The 18,533-nt window shown below is 38.6% G+C and overlaps 1 protein-coding gene across 5 annotated transcripts in view; it reads left to right on the top strand.

Moving 5' to 3' along the window:
- The window catches only part of LOC138761953 (spermatogenesis-associated protein 24-like), a 166,557-nt gene that overhangs the window by 5,243 nt on the left and 142,781 nt on the right, over positions 1 to 18,533 (top strand). For 4 of the 5 annotated variants that reach the window (XM_069934975.1, XM_069934976.1, XM_069934971.1 and 1 more), the window contains exons 3-5: positions 435 to 565; positions 4,977 to 5,047; positions 5,484 to 5,586. In XM_069934975.1, coding sequence (XP_069791076.1) covers positions 435 to 565; positions 4,977 to 5,047; positions 5,484 to 5,586 — 305 coding nt within the window. Of the gene's footprint in view, positions 1 to 434; positions 566 to 4,976; positions 5,048 to 5,483; positions 5,587 to 5,677; positions 7,548 to 18,533 lie in introns of those variants that run through there. The other variant, XM_069934972.1, reaches the window with a different exon arrangement.

Here is an 18,533-nt window from a genome sequence, read left to right as displayed (position 1 = left end):
ATGACCTTAAAGGTTAAATTCAATGTGGTCATGACATTCAGCATCAAATGTTGCCACAATTATAGTAAACAGTAATGCAAGGCAATGCAAGCTGGTCAAAAAATACTTTTGAACTTCATATGACCTTAAAGGTTAAATTTAATGTGGTCATGACATACAGAATCATATGTTACCCTTACTGAACCTCCATGGACATTTCTAGAGTGGTCCATATTGATTTGCATGGAGAACAGACATGCATGCACAAATATTTATTAGATAGACAATGCCCTTCTTTAGTGACTATTTCCTGCCACAATTTAAACAAGCTGTTATTTTTATTTGATGTGGGAATACTTTGGATGATGTAGGAAGTGATAGAACCCCAAGTTGCCAACATTGCATCATTAGTACCCAGAAAATGAAACAATCAATTCAATTAATTTTATTTGCAGAATGAAAGACTTGAACATGCTAAAACAAAAGCATTACTTTCCAAAGAGTCTGAAAAACTACAATTTGCACTTGGTGAAGTAGAAATTCTAACAAAACAGCTAGAACGAGAAAAGAAGGCCTTTGAAAATGCGTAAGTATTTGCAACAGTCTGGATGCAAACAGTGATCAGACTTCACAATTTCATGTTCTGCTTCTCATCAGAGTTATTGTGCCATTTTTGGTCCTTTTTTTTACTGTTTTGAAAGTTATAGGCCTCATTGAGTAGTGAGATTACTTTATTGTATTTATAAGTACAATGCTTATTAAAGTATTGGACATGTTATGATTGTTAGATTTTAAGTAAGGTGGTGCTATGGTTTTTGAATTGTTGAAATGAAATTAACTTTCATTTCACAGTATTAATCTATTCTGTGGTTTTATTTTTGTCTGTTGCTGGTATATTTGGTCCTCATTTTGAGAACAATGTTGTTATCAAGTTGGTTTGAAGCTTTGATTGCCATGGGATGTTGAACATTTACAGAGGAAAATATTTGTGAATTTTGTGATTTTAAACTCAATGTGCAGGAGGAACTTGGGTCAAACAGCATCAGTAGGAGAGAAAGAAAGTTAACATTTTGGGTCAGAACTCTTCATCAAGACTGAGAATGTGGAGAAGAGAAGTGAATGTAAGCTTACGGGCCTATGCAGATTGGTGAACTACAGAGAGGTGAAACATGATGTAAACTAGAGGAACAGCCCCCCCACGACCTCCCTCTCCAGCTATTTGGTTTCATCCCGTTTAGTCTCCATTTCCTCACTGGATTGTTTTGCTCTCTTATTCTCTTCCTTCTCTCTTCCCTCCTGCGCCATCTCACCTCTCCTTTATATATCACCATTGTCACCTTTTCTAATCAGGTTCTCGCACTGGTGAATTTTAATCACGGACTCGACCTTGTACGACTCATCTTCCTTCACGTGACCCCTTTTGTTTTTCATGCCTCCCTCACCCTTTAATGGTACCTGCCATCTACTTCCTCTGTCTGTAATGCTTCACCTCTCTCTGATTCAATAATCCCACATGGGCCATGACCTAGTCCACCTGCCCTGCCCTCTTTACACAAGCTTCTCTACACCACATTCTCCGTCTTAACGAAAGATTCGGACCAAAATGTCCGGCGTTCCTTTCCTCCCACTGATGCAAATTGTGTTTAACTTTGGATTCCAGCATCTGCAGTCTCCTTGAATGTTGAATGTTGTTGAATTAGATTTCCCATTTACTTGTAACTTGTGTACCTATTGCTCTATACTTCAGTTCCATTAGGCAACACACCATCCACTCGATGCCTTTACACACACGAGGTCTTTTTATGTGGGCCTCCCTGAGGCCGCCTGCAGAGGCAGATAATTTTTTTTAACGTAACCTGTTCGTGGAGCAGCCCTTGGTGCGTTGTCTGGAGCTGCTGTAGGCAGGGCAACTGTTGTCGTGGTGCTGCCCATCATAAATATGCGGCAGAACAATGGCCGTCTTCCCTACCCATAATCCTCCATGCAGATGGAACTGTTCTGAGTGAGTTTGAGCCACTGGCGCTGACATGCAGCCCTGAAGGCCTAGGCAGCCTGGTGAGGTGCTGGAGCAGCTGATGGGGCTGTCACAGCTCCCACTTGCTGCCCCTGCCCTGCTGGCTGCCTCTGCCCTTCACGGCCCCAGTCGGTCGCCCCTGTCCTGAAGGGGCTATGGAGGGAGAGGGGTGAGTAAGTGGGAGAGAGATGGGTCGCAGGCTGACGGCATCATTAGGATGTCATCAGCTTGCCCCTTGCCAACCGCTTGCATTGGCAGTACATTCATGCTTGGTGCTCCGCTGCTGACCCTTCTCCTGAGAGGTATTGCAGTCAGCATCTTGGAGCCGGCCAGGGCACATTCATGGAGGTAAGTCTCCCAATGTAAGGCCGGAGAATCTCTGCCTTGACACTCCGGGGAGAGGGGGGTCTTTACTGTAGGAAAGGGTCTATGGTTACATTTGTCCCTCAACTTCTCCCATTATCATCTTCCTTATCAGGTTTCAGCATATACACTTTGTTCCTTGGTTATAGTCCACCAGATATTGTCTCCACTTTCACCCTTCCCTCCTTCCACCTGGCACATCCCTCACTCTTCTTCATTTCACCTATCACCTAATATTCCCTGTCTCAACCCTCCTCCTCTTCACTTTCTACCAGCTACCTTCCCCCTGATGCAGGTTTTCAACCTGAAAAGTTGGCAATTCCTTTCCTCCGACAGATGCTACTTGACCTGCTGTATCCCTCTATCAGTTGGTTTTTATTCCAGACTCTGACATCTGTGTCTCTTGCATCGCCAGTCTGTTCTCCTTGTTCTATTTGTACAATGGTCTTTATAATTTCAAGACTGATTGCTGCTTGTAGGTTACATTTGAAAACCATTTGAAAGCTTGATCTTGTTTATATTAAAGAGTAATACACTTTAACCTCTGACTATGCTACTTCATCATAACACTGTGCAAAGTGATCACCTGGACCATCAATTATACCATGAATGTCAGGTTTTTTTTCAGATTTCCAGCATCTTTTTTCCTTGATTAACAGGTATTTTCTATCAGTTAGCACAGTTTTATGATCTATTAAAATTCTGTTTCAATAAATTATTTTTGTGCTTTATTATGCCATATGTGGATTGTGGAGGAACATGTAGCCTCCCTGACTAGAACATTGGATTGAGGAGTATCACATGACTTCCTGTCTGAAACCTATTCGGAGGTTGCATTACCTGCCAATCAAGATTGGACTCTTTCAGTTGACAGCAAGAGATTTTGTCATGGACTCTTAGGAAATTCCAGTTTAACAATGTTCACAATCTTTGCCATGCACCTTTTCATTACAGTCTTTGTTATGGACCTTTTTAATTGAATCCTGAGCTGTGGTATTTACTTTTCACTAAAGTCTTTTAGCTCAATCTCAGTAATTAGTAATGTTGCAGATCATCCACTAGCAGGAAATGCACAGGTAGTCCCTGACTTATAACAGTAATGGGGACTAAAGAATCAGTCATATCTTAGAATGGACACAAGTCGGAATTGTGCCCACGCGCGTGGAGCACTGAAGTCTTAAAGCAAACTTTTTAATTAAATCTTTTATTCATCGTATATTTGACGATAACATCTTAAAGCTTCCTGAATTTGTCGATCAACCTTGGCAAATCTTTCCACATTCAGGTCCATGCTTACCTTGTTAGTTGGGGTCCCAGGCTGGGTGCGGCCACCTTGATTCTTGTGGACATGTGTAAGTCTTCGTTGGCACATGAGCGAGCCTTTGGTGGGTTCGCATATTGGAGTTCGGTTGGTGCATGCGCGAAAGTTAAGTGCCCTGATGATATTGAAATTGCATCCTTAACTCTTGTGCATGTACCAACCGAACTCCAAACCCACCACTCATGCACCTACCAAAGACTAATGCATTCACACAGGAATCAAGATGGCCACGCCCATCCCCTGACTAACAAGGTAAGTACGCACATTTTGGCTTTTGCATTCCCTGTATCTTTGTTATAGTTTGTGAAATACAACATAAACTATAAATATATATATATAAATATATATAAATATATATATATATACATATATATATATATATATATATACATATATATATTTTTCTTTAAATTAATTTTTTTTTTAATGCATTTGTATGTGTGAATGGTCATAAGTAGCATAGGTCATAAGTCAGGGACTACCTGTATTTTGTAACCACTTGGTAATGACAGCATCACTCCAGTCCTCCCCTTAAAAGATACTAATTCCTTATGGGTTGGGTGCTTCAGGAGCCTATTTAAAACCTACTAATTTGGCTAATTTACTGTCCTGACTCCTGGCTATCATTACAAGGAACAAACACAGGCCAATATGGCACCTGTTTAAAGGGAAGACGAGCAGGAATGGTATCCTGTGTCAGACGACAGCACAGAAAAATGGGACGCTCCCATGAAAATACTGGTACACCTCGGATACACGCCTCCCGCGTGACCCTTGCCTCACCACAGGATAGCACGATGACGGGGATCTGGGCTCTGTGCCAAGGGAACACCCAAATATGAAGCCAAGGCATGGATGCACAAGCTAAGAGAGAGCTTTGGCACCTATGGATGACCTTGCACTGCCTGCTTGCAGATATTGGTGGTAAAGGAATACATATATGCCTGCTAAGATGGAGAAACCTGGCATGAGAGTTGGTGAACAGACAATTTTCTTTCTCTTCCCTCCCCTTTCACACTGGGGAGCAGTTCCCATAGCACCTTGTATTGGGAACACAATAACCCTGTTTGGTTGGAGGTGGAGAGGAGCTGGTAAGATATTGATCCTCTTAATTTGCGTTGTTTTAGAGACGTTTTTAACGTTGAAATATATCTTTGTCTCCACTAGACGTTGAAAATATCAGCTGAGTTCCTCCAGCATTTTGGTGTTGTTACACTTGTGTCCAGAATTGTCTCTCTGTAAACCAACTAAACCTGATACTTCCCAAACACAATGTATGCAATTATCTCTTTTATACAGACTGGAAAGTATTAAAAACAAGACATTGAAGGAGTTAAACAAAAATGACAAGTTAAAAAGCAAATGTAATGGTAAGCCATGATTTTTCAGCTGATTTTCCATTTAAAATGTACAGGTTCTCCTCAACTTGCTTTTGTTTTCCATTCTGGTCAACAGTTCATATCTTGAAATGGACGTATGTAGAAAATGCACTGTATCTGTGTTATCATTTGTCAAATACAACATGGCGACCACTAAGGCCAACCTCTCGCAAGAGGTCTTATTTTCCATAGATAGGCCCGACTTTTACCCATAAACACCTAATTTTTATATTTTTTCAAAAATATGGCCACAAGTTGCATAGGTGGTAAATTGGGGAATACCTGTACTTTCTTTTGAAAAAGTAATGAGACACATATCTGTTAGTTGAAGCACAGGATCTACCTGTGTGGTAGATTTTGTGAAACAAAAATTAAGGTAATCTAGGAAATAAATTTGGAAAATAATTGTTGGCTATTTTATTTCCAGATATTGAGAGTAAAATAGAAAAGCAAGAAGATATTTTAAGTAGCAAAGAAGATCAGATTAAAGAACTCTGTCATCAACTTGCAAAACAGAAAGCTACATTGAAGTAAGTATGTGGGGAAAAAAATATGCAAAAGGATTTCATTATGTTTTGATGGAAAATATTTTTAATTGCAAAAATTTTGTTTTCTATAAAGACAACAGGTTAATGACTTTGAAATACAGCAACATCAAAATGCTTATATAGAACGTGTATTGGAAAGAAAGAAAAGGAAACCATGTGGAAAGTTCCATTCATCAAAGTAGACCTGTGTAAATAGTTTTGAAAACTCCTAAATATTTCCTCAAATATTACTATGATTTGTCAACTGGTTAAATCAGATTGTTTTGATGAAACCATGGCTCTCAGTAAAATATTGCCACTGTAATTTAACATAGAATAGTGCATTACTGGAGCAGGATCTTTGGCCACAATGTCTGTCTCATTCATGACACCCATTTAAACTAATCCCACATGCTTACATCCCTCTGACCCCTTTGCATCTGTGCAGGTCTAAATGTCTCTTAAATCTGCTTCCATCACTTTCTCTGGCAGAGGATTTCAGGATCCTACCACTCTCTTTTTGAAAATAAAACACCTTGCCTCATAAGTCTCCTTTAAATTTTCCTCCTCTCACCTTCTATCTATCACCACTGGTATTTGACATTTCCAAAAAGACCCTGACCATCTACTCTTATCTGTACCTCGGATAAATTTATATGCTTCTATCAAGCCTTTCAACAGCCCCCTACACTCCAGAGAAAGCAATCTAAGATGACCAAATGCTCCTTATGCCTAATAATGGTATAACAACAATAATAATAATTAGCGGGATGGGTAGCGTAGCAGTTAGCGTGATCCTATTACAGTACCAGTGACCCCGGTTTGAATCTGGCACTGTCCATAAGGAGTTTGTATTATCTCCCATGTCTGAGTGGGTTTTCCATGGGTGCTCCAGTTACCTCCAACCCTCTGAAACACACACAGCTGTAGGTTAATTTGGGTGTGTTTGGGCAGTACTGGTTGAAATGGCTGGAATTCGCTTTTACCGTGGTGTAAATTGGGGCGGGGAAAAATTATCTAATCTGGGCAAGATCCTGGTGAACTTCTGTGTATACTCTCCAAATCCTTATTATGCAGTTATCAGAATGACACACAATACTCCAAAAGAGCCCTACTAAAGTTTTATACAGCTACACAATGATATGGAAACATTTATACTCAGCGCCCTGGCCAATAAAAGTAAGTATGCCATTTTTACTACCCTGTTGTTACTTTCAAGGAGCTATGGACTTGCACCCAAGATTTCTGGCATTATATCAGACAAAGCCATCACTAAGATATCAAATGAATTGACCATTGTGCAATGCTTTTCAGCTATCCATATTCCTGGTCTTATGACTTGAGGCATATTTATGAACAAAATGAGTGAAATGTGCTGAAATTTCCCACTGTTGACCATGTGCATGGCCTATCATTATATTTACAATTGTAAACTTGTAAGGCCTTATTACCATTCTGTATTAGTTTCACTGTCAAAAATCAGTTCATCTAGCAAATCTTTTAATTCTAAAAGATTGAAGACAGATTAACTTTTTTTACAACTTCCGAAATCTGGAGTGATGATTTAGATAATGGTGTCTATCGAGAGGGCTGTTCAGTGGCATTTTTTCAGCTAAAATATCATTTTCTTTTGTGTGCACGTTGTATGCACTATTTTGTCAACATGTTTTGAAATGTGTAGAACATTTTGATGAAAAGAGGGAAAGTAAAATTACAGATTTTTCTATGCTATAAATCAAAGATTCAATAGTACTCACCCTTTTAGTTGACATCTTTATCCTGTTGAGTATAGAACTAATTGCAGCTACAATGTTAAAAAGACTTCTGAATGTTTATGTAAAAAATGGAAAATGATTTGTCACTCTGTGAAATAATCATAAAATAGATGTAATTTTCTTCCAGTTTTTTCCTTCAATAGCACAGTATTAAGAATATTGAAACTAAACTATCAAAAGTCACAATTCATGCTATTCAATTTTATACAAAAATTTGTATATTTTAATTTTGACTTTTTGAAAAGATTTTTTGATAAATGGATTATTTTTTGGTTATTGATGTTAATTTGTAGCGGTTTAAAATTGTTTCTTAACTACATGAGAAAATAAATTAAGAGTTTGAATGATTTTTATCTGCCTATTGATATCCAGAACATAAGGTACTTTTTTTTTTAAAAAAAAAAGAATTTTCTTGATAGTTGTTACAAGTGTTATTCATATTTTTCACAACTTAGAGGGAGATCATTTAGCATATTGAGTTTCTGCTGATTCTTAAAGCATTCTCTTTCTATAAGTTGAGCTGTTTTTGAGCAGAAAGACAAAATTATTGAGACGTTGTCTGTAAACATGAGCCATAAGGAGGACCTGGATAACTCATTCTTGAAGGGGCAAGCCATTTTATTTTTCAAATGCAAGACTCTGATAATCACTACTCCCTTTATGCTTGAGACCATGCCTGTAGAATTATGTGTAGTTTGATTTTCTTACCTTAGAATGAATGTACTTAGCACAGATGGATTGTAGTGAATGTTCAAAGGACTGATTCCTGCAATGGCAGAACTTCTACATGAAGGGAGATCAATTTGATTAGGTTTGTATACACTAGAATGAGAAGAGATCAAATTGGGACTCAAATTCTGACAGGACTTGACTGTTTGGATGTAAGGAGGTTGTATTATCTCGGCAGGGATGTCTGGAATGAGGGTTAATAGTCCAAGAATGCTGAACAAGACATTTAGAACTGAGATGAAAATGTTCCTCACTTAGAGTATGATGAACTTGTGGAATTTGTGACCGGGAGAGGGCCATGAAAACTTGGATAGATGGTTATAGATGCAAAGACATTAGAGGACATGGGAAGAGAATTGGGATATGGTTAGTTCTTCCATTTAGTTATGAAAATTTTAAAAAGGCAGATGCTGGAAATCTGGAACTAAAACAAAAATGCTCAACTCGATATGGTAAGACAGAATCTGTGGAAAGTAACACAAGAGTTAATGTTTCAGGTTAAAGACCCTTCAATAGTATCTCGTTTCATGTTTTAAGTTAGCCAGGCACATCTCCCTCCACTTTTTATTGTACTGGGGTTGATCTCTTGGCTTGGCTGAGAGTTGCATTGAATTGATGTTGTAGTGGATGACAATTATGCAGCAATAATAATCCACAGTTCTTCATGCTGTCCAATTTTGAGCTCCAGGATTTGATCTGAGTTTATCCCATTGAATACGATTGTTTTGACTCATACAAGATGTTGGATGTTCTTAGTATAAAGACTGAACTTTCCAAGGATTGAGTGATTATCACTCTTGGCACAAGTAATGATGGTACGGTTACTACAGATCATTCGAAAATAAATGATACCTTTAGAGAATTTTATTCCAGATTGTATATTTCTGCAACTAATAATGATTATAGCTTAATGATAAACTTTTTAAACCACCTAAATATTCTCACATTTTCCCAGAATAAACGTACAAGTCTGGAGGCACCTATTCCCAGGAGGAAATACTTTTAGCGATTTCTTGAGATTTTAAAAACCTTTTTCTAAAATCCTTGTGCCTTAATGATTCATTTAAACAAGGCAATCTTACACCATCTTTTCTTTTTCTTCTTTGCCTTGGCTTCGCGGACGAAGATTTATGGAGGGGGTAAATGTCCACATCAGCTGCAGGCTCGTTTGTGGCTGACAAGTCCGATGCGGGACAGGCAGACATGGTTGCAGGGGAAAATTGGTTGGTTGGGGTTGGGTGTTGGGTTTTTCCTCCTTTGCCTTTTGTCAGTGAGGTGGGCTCTGCGGTCTTCTTCAAAGGAGGTTGCTGCCCGCCAAACTTTGAGGCGCCAAGATGCACGGTTTGAGGCGATATCAGCCCACTGGCGGTGGTCAATGTGGCAGGCACCAAGAGATTTCTTTAGGCAATCCTTGTACCTTTTCTTTGGTGCACCTCTGTCCCGGTGGCTAGTGGAGAGCTCACCATATAACACGATCTTGGGAAGGCGATGGTCCTCCATCCTGGAGAGGTGAACCACCCAGCGCAGCTGGATCTTCAGCAGCGTGGACTCGATGCTGTCGACCTCTGCCATCTCGAGTACTTCGACGTTAGGGATGAAAGCGCTCCAATGAATGTTGAGGATGATGGAGCGGAGATAACGCTGGTGGAAGCGTTCTAGGAGCCGTAGGTGATGCCGGTAGAGGACCCATGATTCGGAGCCGAACAGGAGTGTGGGTATGACAACGGCTCTGTATACGCTTATCTTTGTGAGGTTTTTCAGTTGGTTGTTTTCCAGACTCTTTTGTGTAGTCTTCCAAAGGCGCTATTTGCCTTGGCGAGTCTGTTGTCTATCTCGTTGTCGATCCTTGCATCTGATGAAATGGTGCAGCCGAGATAGGTAAACTGGTTGACCGTTTTGAGTTTTGTGTGCCCGATGGAGATGTGGGGGGGCTGGTAGTCATGGTGGGGAGCTGGCTGATGGAGGACCTCAGTTTTCTTCAGGCTGACTTCCAGGCCAAACATTTTGGTAGTTTCCGCAAAACAGGACGTCAAGCACTGAAGTCCTCACCCAGGATGAGACATATAAGGCAATCGAACAACTGAAAAGTGGAAAAGCAGCAGGTATGGATGGAATCCCCCCAGAGGTCTGGAAGGCTGACGGCAAAACTCTGCATGTCAAACTGCATGAGTTTTTCAAGCTTTGTTGGGACCAAGGAAAACTGCCTCAGGACCTTCGTGATGCCACCATCATCACCCTGTACAAAAACAAAGGCGAGAAATCAGACTGCTCAAACTACAAGGGAATCACGCTGCTCTCCATTGCAGGCAAAATCTTCGCTAGGATTCTCCTAAATAGAATAATACCTAGTGTCGCCGAGAATATTCTCCCAGAATCACAGTGCGGCTTTCTCGCAAACAGAGGAACTACTGACATGGTCTTTGCCCTCAGACAGCTCCAAGAAAAGTGCAGAGAACAAAACAAAGGACTCTACATCACCTTTGTTGACCTCACCAAAGCCTTCGACACCGTGAGCAGGAAAGGGCTTTGGCAAATACTAGAGCGCATCGGATGCCCCCCAAAGTTCCTCAACATGGTTATCCAACTCCACGAAAACCAACAAGGTCGGGTCAGATACAGCAATGAGCTCTCTGAACCCTTCTCCATGAACAATGGCGTGAAGCAAGGCTGTGTTCTCGCACCAACCCTCTTTTCAATCTTCTTCAGCATGATGCTGAACCAAGCCATGAAAGACCTCAACAATGAAGACGCTGTTTACATCCGGTACCGCACGGATGGCAGTCTCTTCAATCTGAGGCACCTGCAAGCTCACACCAAGACACAAGAGAAACTTGTCCGTGAACTACTCTTTGCAGACGATGCCGCTTTAGTTGCCCTACACCATCTTTTAATGAAGTTGTATTTCTCTCATTGTGAAAAAGAGGAAAAATCCACTTGAATGTGCTTTTTAAAGGCCTCTTTATTGAATATTGACATGAAGATTTTAGCTAAAGTACTGGCCCACAAACTTGAGAATATTTTACCATTAAACATTTCTGAAGATCAAACTGGTTTTATTAAAAATCATTATTCTTATTTTAATATACACCATTTATTGCATATTTTGTATTCATTCCCCACTCCTTTCCCTGAATGTGTTGTTTCATTAGATGCTTAGAAAGCTTTTGCAGTTGGGTTATTTATTTATTTGTGACCCTGGAAAATTTTAATTTTGAACTAAGTTTGATTAAATGGATTAATTATTATATTTATGTTCATTCTACTGATTCAAGTCTTGCTAATCTTCAACAATCAACCTTTTAATCTTCACAGGGTATTTAATTATATTTATGTCCATTCTACTGATTCAGGTCTTACTAATTTTCAACAATCAACCTTTTAATCTTCACAGGGTGTTTAATTATTATATTTAAGTCCGTTCTACTGATTCAGATCTTACTAATCTTCAACAATCAACCATTTAATCTTCAACAGGGTACTTGTCCGGGTTGCCCTTCAAATCCATTGCTTTTTGGTTTTGGAACCATTAGCAATTGCCCTTCATGAGTATAGAGATTTTTCAGCGATCTATGAGAAGGGCTTTGAACATAAAGTTTCTTTATAGGCAGATGATCTTTGTTCTTTGTATCTAATCCATATGCTTCCTCACTAAGCATACTATCTTTGTTATTACAAGTGAGTCAGTTTTCAGGGTATAAGTTTAATCTGCATAAAAAACAATCTTTTATCTTTAATTGGTCCTATACCAAGGTATTCTGATTTTCCTTTTAAGGTTGTGAAGGACCATTTACTTATCTTGGTATTACAATTACAAGATGTTCACCCTTATCTATTTCTATAATTGGTCATATTAATTCTATTAAAATGAATATTTTACTTACATTTTTAAATCTTCTAATATATGGCAAGGAAATAAAGTTAATTTTCCAAAAGCCAAAAGGAAAAGTGGTTTGGCATTTCCAAATTTGTGATAATTGTATGTAATTTTTTTCTAATGGAATACAACTTTGAACCTCTGTATGCAATATTCCTAATGTTAATGAAATGTCTGATTTCCAAGTAACAGCAATACATTTTCTCGCTATTACCAAAATTAATTTCAACAGAAAATCGATAATTTAGGAGTTATATTCTCAAAATTTCCATCAACAATAATTTAGGATTTAACATAAAAACACCTATAACTTGTCGTAAAAACTTAATATGAACTTTTCCAACAATTTTTCATTCATTGAGATCAAGCTAGTCATTGTATCTTCAGACCTATTAGACCTCTCTTCAATACATTGTACTTCTCGAACATTTTGAATCTTATTTTCCAACATATCAACTCTCTGTGAGACGTTATTCATCACTTTTAAAGCATTATCCACTTTAACAGTCAAATCGGTCTCAACTTGGTTCAATTCTGTAGTCAGCAATTTAAAATTATTTTCCAAAGTTAAAGTATGTCCATCTAATTTTGTCTCAATCTTATTCATTTCTTTATTAAAAATCTTTTTCTTGCCTCTAAATCGTTCATCTTCTGAACTTGGCATTTCTTCTTCACTGTCATATTCTTCTGAAGCCTTTTCCACTGGAGATGTATCTCCACCTTCAGATGTCACGATTCTGGACTGTCCCTTTAAGAGATTCTGTATTTTTTCTAACTTTTTTTTCTTCTATGCCCCACATGCCCGACTTCTTGTGCATGCTCGATACAGTTTTAAATTTTCCTCCCCCCACCATCTTTACGGGACGCTGCCAAGAAGGCTCTGGAGGAAGGTCCCTCAACAGGGTTCTCACCAGCAGATCTTGTGAGAACTTCAGCAGCCAGCTTTGTTGACAAGGTAGGCCCAACTTTTTTGTTCTTTGATTTTTTTTGGGGGAGGTGTTAATTTTGGAGTCTTTTCTTAGGCGACATCTTTTTTTTCTTTTGTTAATCACCTTAAATTAACTTCAGAGTTATTTTTATATTTAAAAAATTCTTAATATGGACTATCTTAATTAATCCCGCGGGAATCGTTAGGGCGCATGCTGCTTCTCACGGCATCATGTGATGTCCCCAAATATTCTTGATGCATATTTTGAATTGCAATCTCCTTATAAAGGCTTAATATTCTTATTAGTAGTTAATTTAAGACAAGCCTCATTAGTTAAAATCAAGAATACCTGGGAGCAGGATTTGAACCTTCCGCTCTCCAATGAGGTTTGGGTTTCTATTTTTAATTGATTAACACTACTTCCTTTTGTGCACGGCATTGTTGCAATTTAAAGTGGTCCACAGAGCACATATGTCTCATGTTAAACTGTCTCGTTTTTATTCAGATATAAACTCTTTATGTGGCAAATGTAAAACAGGTGATACCTCTTAAGTTCATATGTTCTGGTCCCGCCCCATCTTATAAAAATTTTGGAAAGATGTTTTTCAAAATTTATTGGTGATTTTAAATTTAATATTGGAAATGCCTTTGAATTGTTCGTTTTGGAATATCACAAGAAGATAATGTATTATTGACTCCCATTTTGGACGAATTTTATCTTTTACTTCGTTGACAGCCAGACATGCAATTTTAATAAAATGGAAAGATAAGATAATACCCCACCTACACATGCCCAGTGGCTAAACAATATGTCTTGCTTAAATTTAGGAAAATTTAGATAGGCTATCAAGGATTCAAAATACTACATTTCAAAAGACTTGGGGCACATTTTTGGACTATCAAAATCTTAAGACTTCCTGTTCTGGAATTTTGGCACTGTGTTGTCCCTCGTCAAGAAGGTGATACTTGATTCATAGATGTCAATTTTCAACCTTGCTTTGAGGATGGGGTTTTGAAAATGTTTAACTTTTTTCTTGCTTTTTTTCCCCCTTTTTTGTCGTTATGCTTTATTTCATTATTAAGAATGTCCTCTGGGTTTCTTAATTATGATCATATTTGTAATTTCTAATTTTGTTGCACATTGTATAATTGTACCATTCAATTGTTTATACATAGCAATAAAAATATTTTTTTGAAAATAAGGAAGGATACCCACTTGATTGTGTGGACAAGTTGGGTTGATTGACCCGTTTTCATGACTCTGAATAGCAGATGCTGAAAATCTAAAGCAAAACAACCCAGAAAATTTTGGAAATACTCAGCAGGTAAGGTCACATCTGTTAGAAGAGAAGCAAGGCTATTTTATTTCTCTTCCCAAAGATGTGGTTAACACAGCATTTTCTGCTTTTATTTTAGGTACATAAGTTTCTTTAGCTTTGAGGAAGGAGAACTAAAATGAGGACCAAATGGATTGATTATTCATAGGTGACCTTTGAGAGCTAAGGTGCAAATGGATTAGATATCTTCCAGTGAAGCTTTATGAATCTGAAAAATTAGAAACAGTTAAAGAACAGAGTTGTCAAGTATGGGCTTCATAGAAACAGGACCTTTGGGTCCATCATGTCTATGCTGCCCATCAAGTACATGTTCATACAAATCCTATTTACTAGCATTTGGACTGCAGCCTACCATTTTTCAGTGATTCAAGTCATTACCCCGAGGCATCATAAATGCAGTGAGAGATCCTTTTTTCCACTATCGTGGGCAGTGTGCTCCAGATTTCAATGATTTAATAAAAAAATCACGTTTCAGGACTTTTTTTATCAAGTTAAAAACCATTTGTCTTTCTGTTGTCATCTAAAATAGCAAATTTACCAATTGGAACTGACTGGTTATGAGTGGAATTGAGATTGCAGGTGTTAGCACTTAATCATGGTATAGCTGATTTAAAAAAAAATGAGTGGCTAATATTGTGTTGTTGAGAATTCTGTGATTGAAATTGTAGTCCATATGAAATATCTGTTACCTCATTGTATTACAATAATTATAATAGGTGATTCATAAGATTCATTATATGTGCTTAATTACAGTAATTAGTAAAATTCCCTATAGTGTTCTTTGAGGTCACCTTTTAAAGTGAGCTGTGAGTTAATTGATACTTCAATTAATGGGTTGAACATATGCTGGCTGATCTCCAACAGCTGTGTTTCTTTTACTTTTGTAAAACTTTTCACAGATTTTCGGTTTATGATGGTTGTCCAGCTGATCTTGTAGTTTAATTAAAATTTGATGGTGAAAATCGGAATTGAGAAAACACTCAGCAAGTCAGGCAGCATCAGTGCTGAAAGACCTTTCATCAAATTACCATATATTTCAACATACAAGTCAACCGCCCCTTTTTTTTGCCTCATTTTAATGGTTTTAGGATATATCCAGTGTATGACAACCCCCATTTTTTTGAGCTGTCCAGGCCTCCCAGGAGCAACCCCCAAAAAAATGTTTTAAACACTCAAATCACAAGTAACAAAGCTGCAAATTAAGTAAATAAAAAAAATAACCTCAGCCTTCCAGGCAGGAACAGCGATGGCCCACGGGGCTGGAGCGGTGACATTGTGCCCCCAAATGGAAGCAGAAACCTCGACCTAGCAGGCAGCAGCGGCAATGGTGACATCAGGGTCCCAGGTAGGAGAGGTTATAGCAGTGGTCAGGAGGTGTCAGGGAGTGGTGGCGCCGCCAGTGGGGAGGTACTTCCAACATCGACTTGCTTGTCAAATTGACGTCAAGTTAGTTTTTTTGATGAATTTAAGGTCTCAAAAGTATATCTGGCATATAAGTCAACACCCATATTTTGTTATTTTTGAAGGTTTTATGTCTCAACTTGTATGCCAAAATATACAGTAAGAACAAATAGAAACCACATAGGTTTTGTGTTGTAAACAAGGGGAAGTGAAATGGAATGTTTAATAGATTGAATGGCACAAAATATTTGCTGAAGGTGTGTTAACAGTAGCTGACCTGATCTGTTTGGAGGAGATGTAACAGGACTGAAAGGAATGGCACAGAAGAGAGGAAAAAATGTTGCTGAAGTTGTGGAATACAAATCACTTGTACATGCTGGCAATTGTAGATATCTGGGGAAAACTTGAGATACCAAATACCTAGGCAGCAATAGCAGAGAGGAAAAAAAATAGTTAATATTACAGACTGATGAGAATTCATAAAAACTGGCCAGTTCTGATATAAGCTGAAAAGGCTGGTTTTCTAAAATTGTGAAATTTACTGCTGAATCCTGGAGGCTGTAATATGCAAAAATGAGATGCTGTCCTTTGTGGGGGGTTTGTTGGAACAGAGAAAAACTAAAGGCTCAAATGAGAGTGTGTGTGGGATGCAGAATTAAAGTGACAAGTAGCTGGAAGATAGTGTCAGCATTATAGACTGATGAGAGATCTTTGGATACTCAAAGAGAACAACCCATTTCCCTTGCTCATTTTAAACTCCTCAGGACCCTTTTAAGTTCACATGATTCCTGTTTCTGCAGCCCTTTTTAAACATATCAATATTCCCATTTCCTTTATCCTTTTAAACTTACTGGGGGCCTGTTCCCATGTCCTTTTTTACTCACCAGAACCCCACTCGTATCCTCCCTTTTAAATTCACTGGGGCCCTGTTCCATTTCATCTTTTAAATGCCTAGTTTGCCATGCTCTGTTAAACCAGTGGTTCTCAATCTTTCTTTCCACTCACATACCATTTTAAGTAATCCCTATGCCATCAGAGCTCTGTAATTAGTAAGGGATTGCTTAAGGTGGTATGTGAGTGGGAAGGGAAGGCTGAGAATCATTGCTCTAGACCCAATTGTTACTGAAATATTTTGCTTGAGATAAAATGTCATTGGGCCATTTCCTTTGGAGTTATGAAACCATTCACATAATGAGTCAATTAGATACAATTAAAACTTTTCTTTCCATCCACGTACCACCTTAAGCAATCCCTTACTAATCTCAGAGCATCTATGGCATAGGGAATACTTAGTGCTATGTGAGTGGAAAGAAAAAGGTTGAGACCACTGGTTTGAACTCACTCAGGTCCTTTTCCCTGTGTTCACTTTAACCATGCAGGGGCCCTGTCCCCTTGCTTCTTTAAACACGCTGAGGGTATGTTCATCATGCTCCTTTTAAAATTCACTGGACTCTTGTTCCCTGCATTCCTTTTAAATTCAGAGGTTCATTGGGATGTTTATTAAATTACATGTAAATTAAATTAAAAGTTAAAGTAAGTGTGTTGGTTTATTAAAAGGAGTAGATTTCAGATTTATTGTCAGGGGACATACATGACATCACATTGAACCCCGAGATTCCTTTATCCTGCAGACGCAGCAGAATTACCACTAAGTGATAGTGCAAAAAAATAAACCGTACACAATTGTAAACAAACAAAGCCTTGTAAATAGATAATGAATGCAAACAAACTGTGCAATGCAGAGAGAACAAAAAGAAAATCAATAAATTGCACAAGTCCTTAAATGAGTCCCTGATTGAGTTTGTAGTTGATGAATCTGATGATAGAGGGGTAGCAGCTTGGTGATATGATTCTTGTGGAATCTATACCTCTTTCCTGATGGCAGTAGCGAGAACCGAGCATGCGCTGGGTGGTGTGGGTTTTTGATGATTGGTGTTGCTCTCTGACAGCAGCGCTCCCTGTAGATGTATCAACAGTGGGGATTGTTTTGCCTGTGATGTCCTGGGCTGTGTCCATTACCTTTTCAAGGGCTTTACACTCCAGGGAATAGGTGTCCCTTTACCAGACTGATGCAACCGGACAGCACGCTTCCCACTACATCTCTGTAGAAATTTTCCAGGGTTTCTGGTGTCATACCAAACCTCCGCAAACTCCTGAGGAAGTAGAGATGTTGATGTGCTTTCTTCACGATGCCATTGTTGTACTGGGTCCAGGAAAGATCCTCTGAGATGGTGACTCTAAAGAACTTAAATTTTCTCACTTTCTCCACCTCTGATCCCCTAATGATCACTGGATTGTATACCTCTGGTTTTCCCTTCCTGAAATCAATAACCAGCTCCTTAACTTGGGTGATATTGAGTGCAAAGTTGTTATTGGTGCACCATTTGGCCAAGTTTTCAAATTCCATCCTGTGGGCTGACTCATCCACTTCCTTTATACAACCCACTACTGTGGTATCGTCAGCAAATTTGTAGATGGTGTTATTGCCATACCGAGCTACACAGTCGTAGGTGTAGAGCAAGGGGCTAAGAGTAATATGCAAAAGTGGAAAATCTGCCAATCCAGCACTGTCAAGGTGCTGAAGTCTTGTTGCAGCTGGATCTTTTGGAAACATGGTTGAGTTTAATATCACTGACTGATCTCTGCTTCACTATGGATGCTGCTTTACTCGGTTATTTTGTTATGGCGTTTAGATTTTGAGAACCTGATGTTTTATTGGTTTGAATCATGATCATTGCAAAGATATTTATTTTGTGTGTCAGAAGAATAAATATAACACAAGGTGGCAGTAAAGGATAAAAGGAGATGAATTCATATCAGAACTACGACAGAAATCTGAAATAATAAGACATTACAAGATATAACATCATAGCTTCTGAACAGGTCTCATTATATGGCATTAAGCA

Source organism: Narcine bancroftii, chromosome 4 (assembly GCF_036971445.1).
Source record: "Narcine bancroftii isolate sNarBan1 chromosome 4, sNarBan1.hap1, whole genome shotgun sequence".
In the NCBI taxonomy this organism is placed as follows: Eukaryota; Metazoa; Chordata; class Chondrichthyes; order Torpediniformes; family Narcinidae; genus Narcine; species Narcine bancroftii.
The sequence above is the reverse complement of the archived record's forward strand: the minus strand, read 5'-3'. Positions and strand labels throughout refer to the sequence as shown.